The 18,441-nt window shown below is 35.7% G+C and overlaps 1 protein-coding gene across 5 annotated transcripts in view; it reads left to right on the top strand.

Moving 5' to 3' along the window:
• Window positions 1-18,441, top strand: part of CEP85L (centrosomal protein 85 like) — a 233,494-nt gene that overhangs the window by 176,766 nt on the left and 38,287 nt on the right. For all 5 annotated transcript variants that reach the window (XM_073022433.1, XM_008007220.3, XM_008007222.3 and 2 more), the window contains one exon: window positions 12,280-12,397. In XM_073022433.1, the coding sequence (XP_072878534.1) occupies window positions 12,280-12,397 (118 nt within the window). The remainder of the gene's footprint in view (window positions 1-12,279; window positions 12,398-18,441) is intronic.

The following is an 18,441-nucleotide window of genomic DNA, read 5'->3' as shown; positions in this document are numbered from 1 at the left end:
TGGTTTATCTGTCTGATTTCTGTCATCCCTCCCATTCACTTTAGTGAATTATTTCATTATTTGGAATCTCCTTTCTGTCTTTTCTGTACGCGTAACAGGTTAGCTGCAGTGCTAATCAGCTATTAGAGCTACAAGATCAAGTCTTCATGTTTTACCCTTGAGAACTATCCAGTTAGAAAGCTAGTTTAAAGCAGTCATTTCCTTTAATGTATGCTAGGTCTGAAGCCACAGAAACTACAAAAATGATGAATGTTTAAAATGAAATGACTTACAGTTAAGAATTATGGCAGTTTTGGGGGACGTTCTAAAATGGTTAAGGGTTTGAGCACCTAAGCTCTGAAAAAAAATTATTTATAGACAGTCTCCTGAGTATTGTGAGCAGTAAACCCTCATGTTACATCATTATATTTTCTTTAACATATATTCTACATCATTTATGTATGCTTTTGGGATAATTAAGTGTGTTGTATATCATGATAATTGGGAAGTAATTCCAGGAGGCTTTTTTTCTTAATCAGTGCTCATAATTACTTATTTTCATGTGCTTGCATAGGATAATGCAGTAGGTGTTTTAGCCTTAAAATTGTAATTCAACCTTTAAATGCATTTAATAGTTGAAATTTCACAAGATTTTACTTAGAAATTTAGCAGTGTTAATGAAGATCTAGTGGAATATAAAGTAGACCACAGACATCTGCACTTGTTCTCCACTATATTCCCCCATTTTTTTTTTTTTTTTTTAGAGTCTCAGTCTGTCACCCATGCTGGAGTGCAGTAGTGTCATCTCAGCTCACTGTAACCTTCACCTCCCAGGCTCAAGTGATTCTTGTGCCTCAGCCTCCCGAGTAGCTGGGATTACAGCTGTGCACCACCATACCTGGCTAATTTTTCTGTTTTTTAGTAGGGACAGGGATTTGCCATGTTGGCCAGGCTTGTCTTGAACTCCTGGCCTCAAGTGATCCGCCTGCCTCGGTCTCTCAAAGTGCTAGGATTACAAACATGAGTCACCATGCCCAGTCTATTCCCAACATTTTGAAGATATCCTGGCATAGTATATGCCTTAAAACTTGATACTTTCATACCTGATAAATGAAGGATTGTGGAAGATAGTTTTAATTGATTTTAGGAAAAAGCTACTTAAAAATATTAGTTGTTTCTAGTACAAGTGAATGTTATATACGAATCAGTACAGGCCTAGTGGATATGTATTTTTAATACCTATAATTTAATATAGTTACAGTTTCACATACTTGAAATTAATATTCGCTCTTGTTGCTCAGGCTGGAGTGCAATGGTACAATTTTGGCTCACCACAACCTCCACCTTCTGGGTTCAAGCGATTCTCCTGCCTCAGCCTCCCAAGCAGCTGGGATTGCAGCCATGTGCCATCACACCCAGCTAATTTTGTATTTTTAGTAGAGATGGGGTTTCTCTATGTTGGTCAGGCTGGTCTCGAACTCGCGACCTCAGGTGATCCGCCCGCCTCGGCCTCCCCAAGTACTGGGATTACAGGCATGAGCCACCATGCCCGACCTGAAATTCATACTTTTAAAAAATAGACTAAAATTCATTTACTTATATGGATTTGCCCTCCCTCAAACAATGGAAATCAGTTGGCATTATTATTTTTTTTGAATACCATTCCATTGGATATAAGTTAATAGAAAATGCAGAAAATTATTGACAATCTAATAAAATATGTATTTCTCAATTGCATATATTATAGAAGCAGACTAAGGAATAATTCAAAATAACTCAAGTTGCTCATTTGGCTAATTCTTCAGCTCGGCTTATTTATGCATCTATGGTAGCAGGTGGGGGCTGGGCGGCCTAGGATGGGCCATGGCAGGATGGCTTGTCTTACTCCACGTGTTCTGTCATCCTCCAGAAGGCTAGCCTGAGTTTGTTCAAGTGGTAGCTGGGTGTGATTGTAAGAAAGAATGAAGCATATGAACTCTCTTGAAGCTTAGACTCAGAACTGGCCCAACATCACGTCCATTATATTCTGTTAGTCACTAGGCCAGTAGTAGACTTCACTTCCGGTTAGTGGAAACAGCAAAATCACGTTGACAGGAGGCATTAGTAATTAGGGAGGGTAATAATTGAGGCATTTTAGTAAGTAATCTGCCCAGTATCTTAAACAATCTTTGGTTTCTTTATGAGTTTATTATAAAGTTTTTGATAATCAGTGCATTTGATATTGTATAAAACAGAAGAGAAGCTAAGCAGCTTTTGTTTCTAAAGCAGCACAACTATCATTTAAAAGTAAAAATGTTTGTATATACAAATTTCTATAACATATATAGTACCTAAATTGGAATCAAATATATAACATTTCTGTTTTTGAAGAAGCAGACTAGAATAATGGCCTTTAAAATGTTGGTGGCACATGTAGAGGCTATTTCAGAGACAGACTTCATAGGATTTGGTGTCCAGTTGGATGGAATTGAGAGTAAACCTGCTGAACTTTTTACTTTGGGATATGGTGTGGTGATACCTTTCAAATCACTTAACTAAAAATTATATGTTGTACATTTGAAAGTGATACCTTTCAAATCACTTAACTGAAAATTATATGTTGTATATTACTTCTGAAAATATATTACCCAAAATTACATGAGAAAAAAATGTGTTTTTTTTCACATTGCATATAACTTTCATAGGAGAAGATTGGATTATTAGGGTAAAGCAAAGAAAGTGGGAAAAATAACTGCTGTAGAAACTCTTCCTAAATGCTCCACATCTCATGAGAAAAGCATATAGATAAACTTCAGGAACAATTCAGAAAAACATTTGCCATTATAACCATTTAGGTGATTGAATAGTGCTTGACCTTTTTCAGTCTCCTTAACTGCCTGGGTGAAGGAGTTTCACCACTTAAACAAAAATGAAGTTTTTTGAAAGTTTGTCTCTTAGAAGTAGAGACAGGAATAGTGGTTACTGGAGACTGGGAAGACTAGGGGAAGTAGCGAATACAGAGAGGTTGGTTAATGAATAGAGTTGCAGCTAGATAGAAGTTCTAGTGTTCTGTTGCACTGTAGGATAACTATAATAAACAATAATTATATTTTTTTCAAATAGCTAGAAGAGAGTAGTTTGAATGTTAACAGCACAAAGAAATGATAAAGATTTGAGGTGATGGATATGCTAATTGCCCTACTTTGATCACTATACATTGTACACATGTATCTAAATATCACATTATACCCCACAAATATGACAATTATGTCAAAGAATATATATTTTCAAAAATGTTTAAATATATAGAAATAAAATTGGTTTTGTATCCCGCAATCTCATCTCACTGATTAGTTCAAGTAGTTATTTTTTTTATAGATTCGGTAGGATTGTCTACATAAACAATCATGATGTCTGTGATTAAAGGCGGATTTACTTTTTCCGTTTCAGTATAGAGTCTTTTTCTTTTTCTTGCCTTCTATTGAAGTAAATAGAGCCTCCAATACAGTGATGAATAGAAGCAGTGAGAGTAAACATCCTTTTCCTTGTCTTGTCCCTAATTTGTTTTAGGCGAAAGTCTTCAGCCTTTCACCATTAAGTGTGATGTTAGCTGTGTTTCGTAGTTGTGTGTTTTAGATTGTGGAAATTCCTTCTATTCTAGGTAGTTGATGAATTTTCAGACATAAAACCTACCATGGTGTTCCTGGGATACACCCCCTTGGTTATGATGTATTTTCCTTTTTATATATCTTTGGATCCCGTGTGTTAAGAATTTTTACATTTATATTTACAATATATATTTACATATATTGGTCTGTATTTTTCTTTTCTTGTAATGTATTTATCTGATTCAGTTATTCGTCACGCTGGCCTCATAGAGTTGGGAATTATTCACTGCTTTTTGGGATACATTGTGTACAACTAGTATTTTTTATTTCCTAAACTTTCAGCAGAATTCTTCATTGAAGACTCTTGACCCTCCTGACCTTTCTTTATCGAAAGGTCAACTAAAAACCCAATTTCCATATTATACATAGGACTATTTAAATACTTTGGAAAGTCTACTTTGGGTTTCATTTGTTCTTCTTTTTCTAACTTCTTTTTTTGAGACGGAGTCCTGCCCCACACCCCCTGACTCCACCGCGTGCGCGCGCGCGCGCACACACACACACACATATACACACACAGAGACAGACACAGTCTTGCTCTATCACCCAGATAGATCGTGTGCAGTGGCATGATCTTGGCTCACTGCAACCTCAGCCTCCCGGGTTCAAGCAGTTCTCCTGCCTCAGCTTCCTGAGTAGCTGGGATTATAGGTGCCCGCAGCCCGGCCTCGCGCCTCCCCCTCCCCCCAATTTCTGTTTTTTTTTAGTAGAGATGTGGTTTCACTATGTTGGCCAGGCTGGTCTCGAACTTCTGACCTCATGATCCGCCTGCCTTGGCCTCCCAAAGTGCTGGGATTACAGGCATGAGCCACCACACCTGACTTTTTTTTTTTTTTTCCCCCTAACTTGAAGTGGAGGCTGAGATAATTTGAGAGCTTTCTTCTTTTCTGGTATAGGCATTTAGTCTCTCGGACCACAGTGCAATCAAATTAGAACTCAGGGTTAAGAAATTCATTCAAAACCGCAGGAGTACATGGAAACTGAACAACCTGCTCCTGAATGACTGCTGGGTAAATAACGAAATTAAGGCAGAAATAAAGATGTTCTTTGAAACCAATGAGAACAAAGACACAATGTACTGGAATCTCTGGGACACATTTAAACCAGTGTTTAGGAGGAAATTTATAACACTAAATGCCCATAAGAGAGCAGGAAAGATCTAAAATTGACACCCTAATATCACAACTAAAAGAACTGGAGAAGTAAGAGCAAACAAATTAAAAAGCTAGCAGAAGACAAGAAATAACTAAGATCAGAGCAGAACTGAAGGAGATAGAGACGTGAAAAACTCTTCAAAATATTAATGAATCCAGGAACTGGTTTTTTGAAAAGGTCAACAAAATAGATAGACTGCTATGCAGACTAATAAAGAAGAAAAGAGAGAAAAATCAAATAGATGTGATAAAAAATGATAAAGGAGATATTACCACCGATCCCACAGAAATACAAACTACTGTCAGAGAATATTATAGACACCTCTATGCAAATAAACCAGAAAATCTAGAAGAAATGGATAAATTCCTGGACACATACACCCTCCCGAGTCTAAACCAAGAAGAAGTCACATCCCTGAATGGACTAATAACAAGTTCTGATATTGAGGCAATAATTAATAGCCCACCAACCAGAAAAAGTCCAAGACCAGACAGATTGACAGCTGAATTCTACCAGAAGTAGAAAGAAGAGCTGGTACCATTCCTTCTGAAACTATTACAAACAGTAGAAAAAGAAGGAATCCTCCACAACTCATTTTATGAGGCCAGCATCATCCTGATACCAAAACCTGGCAGAGGCACAACAAAAAAAGAAAATTTCAGGCCAATATCCCTGATGAACATCGATGCAAAAATCCTCAATAAAGTAAATACTGGCAAACTGAATCCAGCAGCACATCAAAAAGCTTATCTACCACAAACAAGTCGGCGTCATCCCTGGGATGCAAGGCTGGTTCAACATAACGCAAATCAGTAAATATAATCCATCACATAAACCAATGACAAAAACCACATGATTATCTTAATAGATGCAGAAAAGGCCTTCGACAAAATTCAACACCCTTCATGCTAAAAACTCTAATAAACTGGGTATTGATGCAACGTATCTCAAAATATAAGAGCTATTTATGGCAAACCCACAGTCAATATCATAATGAATGGGCAAAAACTGCAAACATTCCCTTTGACAACCGGCACAAGACAAGGATGCCCTCTCTCACCACTCCTATTCAACATAGCATTGGAAGTTCTGACCAGGGCAGTCAGGCAAGAGAAAGAAATAAAGGTATTCAGATAGGAAGAGAGAAAGTCAAATTGTCTGTGTTTGCAGATGACATGATTATATATTTAGAAACCCCCATCATCTCAGCCCAAAATCTCCTTGAGCTGATAAGCAACTTCAGCAAAGTCTCAGGATACAAAATGAATGTGCAAAAATCACAGGCATTCCTATACACCAATAACAGACAAACAGAGCCAAATCATGAGTGAACTCCCATTCACAATTGCTACAAAGAGAATAAAATACCTAGGAATAGAACTTAAAAGGGATATGAAGGAAAGGAGAACTACAAACCACTCCTCAAGGAAATAAGAGAGGACACAAATAAATGGAAAAACATTCCATGTTCATGGATAGGGATAATCAATATTGTGAAATGGTTATGCTTCCCAAAGTAATTTATAGATTCAATAGTATCCCCATCAAGCTACCATTGACTTTCTTCACAGAATTAGAAAAAACTACTTTAAATTTCATATGGAACCAAAAGAGAGCCTAGATAGCCAAGATAATCCTAAGCAAAAGGAACAAAGCTGGAGGCATCACGCTACTTGACTTCAAACTATACTAAAAGGCTACAGTAACCAAAACAGCATGGTACTTGTACCAAAACAGATATATAGACGAATGGAACAGAACAGAGGCCTCAGAAATAACACCACATACCTACAACCATCTGATCTTTGACAAACCTGGTGAAAACAAGCAATGGGGAAAGGATTCCCTATTTAATGAATGGTGTTGGGAAAACTGGCTAGCCATATGCAGAAAGCCGAAACTGGACCCCTTCCTTACACCTTAAACAAAAATTAACTCATGATGGATTAAAGATGTAAATGTAAGACCTAAAACCATTAAAATCCTAGAAAATCTAGGCAATACCATTCAGGACATAGGCATGGGCAAAGACTTCATGTCTAAAACACCAAAAGCAATGGCAACAAAAGCCAGAATTGACAAATGGGATCTAATTAAACTAAAGAACTTCTGCACAGCAAAAGAAACTATCTATCAGAGTGAAAAGGCAACCTACAGAATGGGAGAAAAATTTTCCAATCTATCCATGGGACAAAGGGCTAATATCAAGAATCTACAAGAACTTAAACAAATTTACAAGAAAAAAAAAGCAACCCCATCAAAAAGTGGGTGAAGGAGATGAACAGACACTTCTCAAAAGAAGACATTTATGCAGCCAACAAACATATGAAAAAAAGCTCATCATCACTGGTCATTAGGGAAATGCAAATCAAAACCACAATGAGATACCATCTCACACCAGTTAGAATGGTGATCATTAAAAAGTCAGGAAACAACAGATGCTGGTGAGGATGTGGAGAGATAGAAACACTTTTACACTGTTGGTGGGAGTGTAAATTAGTTCAACCATGTGGAAGACAGTGTGGCAATTCTTCAAGGATCTAGAACCAGACATACCATTTGACCCAGCAATCCCATTACTTGGTATATACCCAAAGGATAATAAATCATTCTACTATAAAGACACATGCAAATGTATGTTTATTGCAGCACTATTCACAATAGCAAAGACTTGGAACCAACCCAAATACCCATCAGTGATACAACTGGATAAAGAAAATGTGGCACATATACACCATGGAATACTATGCCCAGCCATAAAAATGGATGGGTTCATGTCATTTGCAGGGACATGAATGAATGAAGCTGGAAACCATCATTCTCAGCAAAGTAACACAGGAATGGAAAACCAGACACCACATGTTCTCACTCATAAGTGGGAGTTGAACAATGAGAACACATTGACACAGGGAGAGGAACATCACACACTGGGGCCTGTCGGGGGGTGAGGGTCTCGGGGAGGGATAGCATTAGGAGAAATACCTAATATAGATAATGGGTTGATGGGTACAGCAAACCACCATGACAAGTGTATACCTATGTAACAAACCTGCACGTTCTGTACATGTACCCCAGAACTTATAGTATAATAAAATAAAAAATAAATTTCTAAGTTCTTGTTTATCAATATTTTACAAATTTTAATTTGTTTGGTTTTCATTTTTGTTCACCTCAAAATACTTAGTTTTTCTTCTTTGACCCTCAGGTTATTTACAGTTATGTTACATTGTTTCCAAATATTTCAGAATTTTCTAGAATTCTGTCTGTAATTGTTTTCTGATTTAATTTCACTGTGGTCAGAGAATATATTCTATATAAAATGAATTCTTTTAAGTTTGTTGGTGCTTGTTTCATTGCTCAGAGGATCATCGGTTTTAATAAGTGTTTCATGTATCCTTGAAAAGGATATGTACTTTGCTGTTTTTATCTTTTGTGGGGAGTATTCTGGAAATTCCTTTTAGGACAAAGTTGATAGTGCTTTTGTCTTTTATATTCTCTTGATTTTCTGTCTACTCATTCTATTAATGTCAATTATTGAGATCCAGGTGTTACAATATCCAATTATAATTGTGGATGTGTCTGTTTCTCTTCTGTTCTATCAGTTTTTTTTGCTTGATGTATTTAGACGCTGTGCTCTTAGGCCCAAATGTCATGACATCTTAATGAATTGATCCTTTTATTATTATTAAGTTATAATTTTTGTCCCTGGCAATATTCTCTGTTCTAACAATCTGTTTTGGCCTGACAAGTTGGCACACATCTGTAATTCCAACACTGAGAAGTTGAGGTGGGAAGATCACTTGAAGCCCGGAGTTTGAGACCAGCCTGGGCAACATAGTGAGATTTCACCTCTACAGAATTTAAAAAAAAAAAAAAAACTTAGCTGGGCACAGTGGAGCCTATATATAGTCCCAGCTATTTGGAAGGCTGATGGCTTGAGCCCAAGAGTTCAAGGCTGTAGTGAGCTATAATCACACCACTGCCTTCCAGCCTGAGTGACAGAGTGACACCCTGTCTCTAAAATAGAAAAAAAAAATCTGCTTATACTAATATTAATATAGTTACTCCGACTCTCTTTTGATTATTTTTAGCACAGGTTTTCCTCTTTTTACTTTTAACCTGTTTATGTCCTTATGTTCAGAATGGTTTTCTTTCTTGTAGATAGTATATAGTTAGGTCCTACTTTTTATCCATTCTGCCAGTGTCTGCCTTTTGATTGGGAGTATCTAAACCATTTATATGTTGTGATTATTGATATGGTCAAGTTTAAATCTCCTATCTTGGTATTTCATTTTCGTTTTCTTTTTCTTTTCTTTTCTTTTTTTTTTTTTGAGACAGAGTCTCGCTGTTTCTCCCAGGCTGGAGTGCAGTGGTGTGATCTCAGCTCACTGCAACCTCTGCCTCCCCAGGTTCAAGCCATTCTGCCTCAGCCTCCCAGGTAGCTGGGACTACGGGCTTGCATGATCATGAGCAGCTAATTTTTATATTTTTAGTAGAGATGGGGTTTCACCATGCTGGCCAGGCTGGTCTCAAACTGCCTCCCAAAGTGCTGGGATTACAGATGTGAGCTACCGCGCCTGGCATTGCTATTTGTTTTCTTATTGTCCCATCTGATCTTTGTTTCCCTTTGCCTTCTCTTGAATTAGTTGAATATTGTTTTACAATTCCTGTTATCTCTTTTATTGGCATATTAGCTATAACTCTATTGTTATAGTGATTGCTTTATACTTCCTTAAAGTATAGCAGTCTATCTTCAAGTAATACTATACTATTTTATGTATAATGTAAGAATCTTACAAAGTATACTTCCATTTTTTTCTCTTCTAGCCTTTGAGCTATTTTGTCCTACATTCTACATCTACAAAGGTTATACAACCTGGATATAAATTATTTTTTTGCCTTAAACAGTTTATGATCTTTTAATGAGATTTAAATAATAAGAAAAATATCTTACGTATTTGTTTGCCCATTCTTCTTTCTTTTGTGTAAATTCAGGTTTTCATCTGGTATATTGTTCTTTTGCCTGAAGGTGTTTCTTTATCATATCTTGTAGTTGAAGTCTAGGGTGATCAGTTCTTTCAGCTTTTAAGTTTCCAAAGATCTTTATTTAACCTTAAAAAAATATTTTCCATGGGTAAAGTATTATAGGTTAACAGGTTTTTTTTTTTGTATGCTTTTTGTGTTGTTTTCACAATTTTTCTTATGTCAAAAATTTTAGATTGAAAGCTTTTAAATTTTAGTACCTAAAGTACTTCATTGTCTTATTTGATTGCATTATTTCAGTTGAGAAATTTGCCATCCTCTTTATCTTTGTCTCCTTGAATGGATTTGTCTTTTTTCCCTCTGGCTGCTTTTAATATTTTATCACTGTAATCTATTTGATTTAGATGTACCTTGGCTTAGATTTCTTCATGTTACTTTTATTTGGGGTTCACCGGTCTTCTTGAATCTGTGGGTGTGTAAATCTCATCAGATTTGAAAAAATTTTGGCCTGTTTTACACAAGTATTTTTTTCTGTCCCTTACTCCCACGTTCTGTCCCCTACTGCCACCTTCTTACTTGTTCTTTAGTGATTCCAATTATACATATATTTGGCCTCTTATGATAGTCTCGCAGCTCACTGATAACTCTGAGCTTTTCTGTTTTATTTGTTTGTCCTTTTTTCTCTATGTGTTTCTTTTTGGATAGTTTCTATTGCTGTTTTTAAATTCACTGTACTTTTGTGCTATAATGCTTAATCTTTTAATCACCATTCAGTGTGTTATTTGTCTTGTATGTCTTTACTTAACATGTTCATTCTTCTAGCTTAAGCATATGAATAGTTATAATAACTAATTTACTGTGCTTGTCTGTTCTAATATCTGTGTCAGTTCTAGCTCACTTTCAGTTGATTGGATTTTCTTATTGTTATGAGTTACATTTTTCTGCTTTTTTTGCCCTCCCAATAATTTTTTGATGCCAGGCATTATGAATTTTAACTTGTTTTTGATGTTACATTTTTTGTATTCCTGAACTTTATTCTGGGAAGCAGTTTTTGTACTTGCTTTTAAGTTTTGTTGGGTGGCATTAGAGCTGTTTTATCGAGGGTTATTTTTTCCCCACTGAGACAAGACTCATCTTACAAACCCTGGGTTTCTCAGCCTCAGCACTGTTGATTTTTTTTTTTTGGATCAGATAATTCACCGTTGAGGGTGGCTGTCCTGTTCATTGTAGACATTTAGTAGCATCTCTGGCTTCTACTCACTAGATGCCAGTAACATTCTGCCCCAGTTGTGAAAATTGAAAATGTCTCTTGATGTTGCTAAATGTTAACTGGTTTCAAAACTGTCCCCAGTTGAGAATTGCTGATGCCCGGGGAATCATGAAGCTTTTTTTTTCTGGCAGTTGGGAATAGCCAGTAATTCCAAGGCACCCTGAAGCACTGTTCCCTCTAATATTTTTTTTGGTTACCCTTCTACTCTACACACACTTTCATTAGTTTCCTCATGCCTGTATTAATTAGTATTCAACCGAATCCCCAGGGGTCATCCAGTACTGTGAACTAACTACAGCTGCCTTGGTTTCTCCAGATTCTCAGCTTTGTCTTTTCAATTCAGGCAGACTACCATTCCTGTGCTGGGGCTTGAAAACACTCTCAGCAGGAAGTGCAGTCAGTCATAGGGCCCACCTCTTTAGTTACCTATCTCTGAGAGATTACTGTTCTTAATTGCCTGATGGCCCAGTGCCTTGAGTCTTCACTTCCTATATTTTGTCTTTTTTAAAAAATTGTTTCAGGCATGAAGGCAAAACTAGTCCCTGCCTGCTACTCCACCTTGGCTGGAAAAGGAAAGGTTTTTTTTTTTTTTTTGGTAAAGCTTTAAATTATTTGAAAAGTGTTATATGACTAATCTCTCCTAACTTATCTCCTATTTAATGTTCTATATGTAGATTTTCTTTTAGCAAATTTTAGAAATCATCCTGAGTAGAACAAGGTCTTTTGATGCAGCCTGAAACATACAGCTTACTTGTTCCAAAACAAGTAATTTTGGAAAACATCAAGCTGTTTGTTTACTCATACTATCTTTATTATTCTTTAAAAGCTGTCCTTCAAAACTTCATTATGAGACTTACTAAATTTTTGAAGTTGAGAGATACTGCATACAAAGCTCTTAGCATCATGCCTGGCACAAAACAGTTTTAAGATTTATAAGCATACGTATTTACAGAAATTAAATAACTTGCTTAAAGCAAGCTATGAGTTGTTGAAGAAAGCAAGGTGTGACTGTTAGCATCTAAGAGGAATATTCTACAAAAGACCACATTGTAGAAGTACTCTACAGTATAAATACATTGTTACCTAATTCTATACATGGTATTTTGTTTTAAAAAGATTTTCTGTTATGATTTTTTAAATTGATAATACTTTTAAATTCTTATGTAAAATTATTAGGCTCCTTAAGGTTTTTCTAACTATTAGAAAATTATTACTCATAATGTGACCTTCATTTATGTTTTGCAGGCAGAAGCAACAAATTACCCACCTGCATGAGAGGATAAGGGATAATGAATTACGGGCTCAACATGCCATGTTAGGACATTATGTAAATTGTGAGGATTCTTATGTGGCTAGTTTGCAGGTAAGATTGCAAAGGATTTTATAGTTGTTTTAGTTGATGCATATCACAAGCAGATACAAATGTATTTTATCCTTCTTCTACATTAAAAAAATATAAGAATATGTACATTATCTGGCACCTTGCTTTTCAAAAATATTATATAAAATTATATAAAACACAATGGTTATTTCTCTATCGTTACCTAGATAATACCCCTTTCCCTTGCTTTTGCAGTTATACGATTTTCCATTTTATGGAGATAGCATAATTCATTCTACCTGTCCCCTAGTCATCAAAATTTGAGTTGTTTTCAGTTTAGGGTTATTGTAAATGATGCTGTAAAGAATAACCTTTTATAAATATTGTTTTGCTCATATGCAAATATTCTTGTAAGTTACATTTCCAGAAGTGAAATTTCTAGGTGTTGAGTTTGTGACTTTTACTGATACTGTCAAATTGCTCTTTAGGAGAGCAGTGTATAAGAACCCTTACTGTCCCACTCCCCAACTCCCAGCCATGCTAACAGAGTGTGTTATTAAACTTGGATTTTTGCCCTTCTAGTAGGTCTATATAGAAGACAGGAGGGATTTATCTCCTTATGGTCATATGGTTTTAATATGTATTTCTCTTAAGAGTGATGTTACATTTCTTTTTATAAATTTAAGGGCCCATTCACATTTCTGTGAATTGTCTTTTCATATCTTTTGCTCATTTTTTATATTAGGTTCTTGGTTTTTGCTTATTGTTTTTTGGAACCCTTTATATGTAAAGGAAATTAGCTCTTTGTCTATAATTTAATTTGAAAATACATTTTTCAATTTTGTCATATTTTCTGTTTATATTGTTATTTCTCTTTCCTTTATGTAATTTTTTGTACCATGAAGTCTGATTCTAATGAGTATTTTATAAATGAATCTCACCTTTACAAATGAGCCTATTTAACCAAACAATGAATTAACATCCACTGAGCTGAATTCTGATGTCACAAAAGTAAAAAATAGTTCCTGCTTTCATGGATCTCAAAACTTACAGAGGGAGAGACCATATAGGAAAACAAGTTTGTCTATTCCTTCTCAATTTATTTGCATTCACTGTAGGTAAGACAGTGTCTATGCCATATGAATAGAAATGTAAATGAGGTTAATTTTGCCCATAAGGAGAGTATAGTCTAATTGGAACACAGATATAGAGTCTATGAGGCCCGTTAACAAAATTTATATGGCTGGAATGGCTACTTTCCCTAATTATTACCCAGTTTTTAAAAGAGCTTTACTTAAAACTTGTTTCCATGTTTTTTTGATATAAACTTTATATTGGTTTATTTCCCAAAGAAAAAAACTGTTGGCTTACTTATTGGGATTTAAAGTGAGGCCTGATGACTTTGTGGTGGTATATACTTATATTTGTGGATGTTGTTGTTGTTGTTCTCGTCATTAAGGTCTTTCTTCCTGGATTTTAAGTTAAGTGCAGTTGTTTCCTTCATTACATCTTCAAATATGTCGTTTAGAAATACTAGAGACATTGGTATATTAAAATCAGGAAATATTGATGAGAAAATAACTATCAGATTTACTTGAGGCCAGAAGCATTTAACATAGAGATTCCAACTTGCCTTTTATACTTTAGTTATGAATACATCATGTTACAATTTGGTCTCATCTTGGACTTCTGTCACATGATAGCAAGGCTTTATAGTGCAGTACTGAGAATAATGTATAGTTATTTGAAAATGGTATTTCTATACCATGGAAGTAGTGTATCTTGCTTTGATAACAGCATTTTAGTAGACTGTTAATTTCTCTTTAACATTCTGTCATTCTGAATAAAGGCTTTAATTATATAATTACCATATTACTGAAAGCATGTTAAAAAAATAGGTATCTGAAGGATGAAGCAAATGTTCTTTTGACACAGCATCAGGCCAGTAGAGGGCTCTCCAAGTCAGTGTGCAAGGACAAATAAAAATATTAATATTTGAAAGGATATGTCAAAGGGGTTGTTTAAAATATTAGGATTTTGAAGTATGTGAGGAAGTGAAATATTATTGAGAAATCTAATTTTAAAAGATGAGAGCAATTCATAAAAGAGAATACAAGGAAAATCTTAAATACTAAATGGGTATGATAAATATATAAGACAAACTTTTATCAGTAGATAGATACAGAGAGCCAATAAAATGGTGAGGGTTAGAAGAAACAACAGATATAGTAATAAAATATTTCTTTAGCAAAGGGTTTTTTAAACCTTGGATCGTTGAATGATTTAATTCTTTATGCATAACATTTTGTATAGGCATATTTTTCTGATCCATAACATATCCTAATTCTATAGATACTAGACAAAATTATGCTTTTAATAATAATTATTGAAATTAATGTGTATTCTAGAGTAAATAAGTCAGTTAGTAAAATAAAAATAACAATTTTAAATTAATTTATAGATGGAAAACATACTCTTAATAAGTAACTTCTATTTGCTTATTGAAAATTTGACTAACCTTACAATTAAGATGACCTTCGAAGTGGATATCACTCAGTCTCATTGGTAGAGAATGAGAACCATGTCTTTATTTTAAAATCCAAACTTTCTGGATAGTTTTAATGGTAGATTGGTAGAACCAAGGAGTAGTTTGTATTTCCATTTGTACCTAAATTTCCATCTGTGGTTAACAGGCCTTCGTGGAATAAACCAAATATGAAGGACCCTTTTTCTTTACTTAAATTGAAGAAGAAAGAGGTCTCTTCTGTATATATGTGAACTTTGGAAAGACCAACCAAATAATGGTTACTATTACTAGCTTTCATTGATGCATCATTTCTTTTCTTTCCATTTTATTCTTTTTCTTTCCATTTATATCATTTTTTTTCTATTTATTCTTCAGTTGGTTTGTTTCTACCACCAAATTTGTGTTAATGAACATTTAATAAAAGGAGTACCACCTTTACAAATGAGCCTCTTCAACAAAGCATTAAACATCTAATATGTTAAATTCTAGGGACACAAAAGCAAATAATGGTTTCTGCCTTTTTGTAACTAAAACCCTACAGAGAGAGTATATCAAAAAAATTATTTATCCATTTCCTTAAAAATTGTTTATCTTAACCTATGGATAAGGTTCCATTTATGGTGTAGCAATAGAAATGTGAATGAAGCTGATTTTGCCCTCAAGGAGTGTGTAGTCTAATGGAGAACACAGACAACAGATAGTTGCAGTGTGTCGATTCCCACAGGGGTTATGTATGAAATGCTTTGGGAGCTCCAACTATGAATATAGAAGCTAGTCTTCCAAAGGCCTGGCCAGGCTTCCTGTAGAAAGTGATCATCTAGTTTGAGAACCTGATGAACTAAATGAATTGAGCCAGGTGAAGGGGGTGAAGGAGTAGTATTTGAGGCATAGTGTATGGCATGTGGAGAAGCTTAAAGGAATGAGGAGAAGTATAATGCATTTGGAAAACTACAAATTATTCTGTATGGATAAAATGTAATATGAGAGAAAGGTAGTGGTAGATATGTGGTTGAAGAGGTAAGCAAGGGCCAAGTGTTACCAATGACCTGAGGTGTAAAGGTTTGCTTAGGGCTGGCCCAGTTTATGCCTGCTGTGCTAATAGATTTATTAATAGTGCCATCTTTCGTTCTCTAGAGTGTCCTAGTTTGGTTACTCTGATGGCATAATAGAGATTGGATTTAAGATAGATGTTATTGGAGGCAGGGAAACCAGTCAGGAAGCTGTCTCAATAGTCCAAAAGTTATGTGAACATTTGAATTTTATCTCTAGTGGTCAGAATGAGGAGAAGACTGTTGATTAAACATCTTTATGGCCAAGCCTTAGTAAAATGGGCCAGATTTAATGACATTTAATGTGGTGAGAGAATGATTGCCTAGTTTCAGACACCAACAATTGATTGGTTTATAGAGATTACCATGTTAAGGATCTGTTTAGAGGAGAAAAATAGTGAGTTAAACTTACACATTGTAAATTTGGGGTTGAGTGAAGAATGAGGGTAATATTTGTGGGTGCAGGTCTGAGCCAGAGATAAGAGATTTAGGTGTTGTCTATCTAGGTGGGTGGTTATTAAAGCCTTGGGCATGATCAGGTGTTCAAGGGAGGGTTTGTGCAATGAGAGGAAAATGGGATCCAGAACTAGAGACAGGGAACAGCAGCATTTTAGAAGGTAGCAGAAGAGCACAACTTGTGAAGGAGCCTAAAGGGAGTTGTTCTAGAAAGGAAAGCAAGCAAGGCTTTTTCCACAGAAAGGGAACAGTTGTATAAAAGTCAGAGAAGGCAGATAAAGGCTGAAAAGATGTTAGTAAATGTAGAAATTAAAACATCTGGCCTCAGATTTTTCTTTTTCTATATGATTAAGTTCACATAGAGTTTCAACTACAGCTTGTCTTGCTACAAAACACATTTCTGTGGTGCAGATTTGCTCATACACAATTGGTAAATAGGAGAATGATGTCTGCTAAGTTTTCTGGATTGGTTCATAAGTACTTTCCCCCTCAACTCCCTAGACAAGGGGAGTTACAATATTGTGAATAAAATTAAAGTATTTGGCCAGCAAAGAAAAAGGCTTAGGATTACCTACTATATTAGCAGAAGCTTTTTCCAGCTTACATAAGAAAATTGTAAAAGAGTACCTGCCCTTCGGGTGCTCTTCCTTGAGAGGCGCACTTCCTTCTTTATAGACTTTCAGTTCATGCCAGGTCATGTTCCCTCCTACTCCACCTGCATGGCAACCCCTGTATCACAGAGTCTACCTCAATCTGAACACCCACCAGACCTCTAATTAAAGTACCACCAGCATTTTGACTGTATGTGTATGTGGTTTTTAAATATCACTGTGACCACCTGTTCAGACTGTCCCAAGTTATCTCCTGAGTCACTGTTTTTATTAGTACACTAGTTAAAATTGCATCAGTTTGAATTGAGTGTTTTTAATCCTATTCATTCCATATGCCCTATTATTTTTAGTGCGTGATTTTCAGGAATGTCTATATTGCGTTATAGTAGAAGCACCTGTGTTAACTTTTAGAAAATTTATGAACTTAACTTTTTAGAGCAGTTTTACGTTTGCTACAAAACTGAATGGGAAGTACCAAGATTTCCCATATCCTCCATATCTTCACATGCGCACAACCTCCCCCACTATCAACGTTTTGTATCTTAGGGTACATTATTTATAATTAGTGAACCTATATTGACACACCATTGACACTCAAAAGCCATATTAGGATCACTCCTGGTGTTGTGCATTCTAAGAGTTTTGACAAATTAGTAAAGACATGTATCCACCATTATAGTATATCATGCAGAGTAGTTTCACTACTCTAAAAATTTTCTGTGCTCTGCCTGTTCAACCCATTGGACCCCTAGCAACCACTGAACTTGTTATTGTCTCTATGGTTTTGCCTTTCCCAGAATGTTATGTAATTGGAATCATGTAGTACATACTATTCAGACCATCTCTTTTTAAACTGGCTTCTTTCACTTAGTAGTATGTATTTAAGTTTCCTCTATATCTTTTCATGACTTGATATTTCATTTTTCTTTAGTACTGAACAATGTTCCACTTTCTGGATATATCACAGTTTAGTGTGTGATTTTCCAGTGGTTTTCCAGGAATGCGTATATTTGTATTATAGTGGAAGCACCCATGTTTACTTTTTTTTGAGACGGAGTCTCACTCTGTCACCCAGGCTGGAGTACAGTGACGCGATCTCGGCTCACTGCAACCTCCGCCTCCCAGGTTCAAGCAATTCTCCTTCCTCAGCCTCCCGAGTAGCTGGGATTACAGGAGCGTGTCACCACACACAGCTAATTTTTGTATTTTTAGCAGAGATGGGTTTTCACCATGTTGGCCAGGCTGGTCTCGAACTCCTGACCTCATGATCCGCCTGTCTTGTCCCCGCTCCCCACACACACACAGTGCTGGGATTATAGGTGTGAGCCACCGTGCCCAGCCCCACCTGTGTTAACTTTTTAAAAATTTATGAACTTTATTTTTTAGAGCAGTTTTAGGCTCACTACAAAATTAAATGGGAAGTACCAAGATTTCCGATATCCT

This window comes from Chlorocebus sabaeus, chromosome 13 (assembly GCF_047675955.1).
Source record: "Chlorocebus sabaeus isolate Y175 chromosome 13, mChlSab1.0.hap1, whole genome shotgun sequence".
In the NCBI taxonomy this organism is placed as follows: Eukaryota; Metazoa; Chordata; class Mammalia; order Primates; family Cercopithecidae; genus Chlorocebus; species Chlorocebus sabaeus.
Note: the sequence above shows the minus strand (reverse complement) of the source record. Positions and strands in the feature narration are given on the sequence as shown.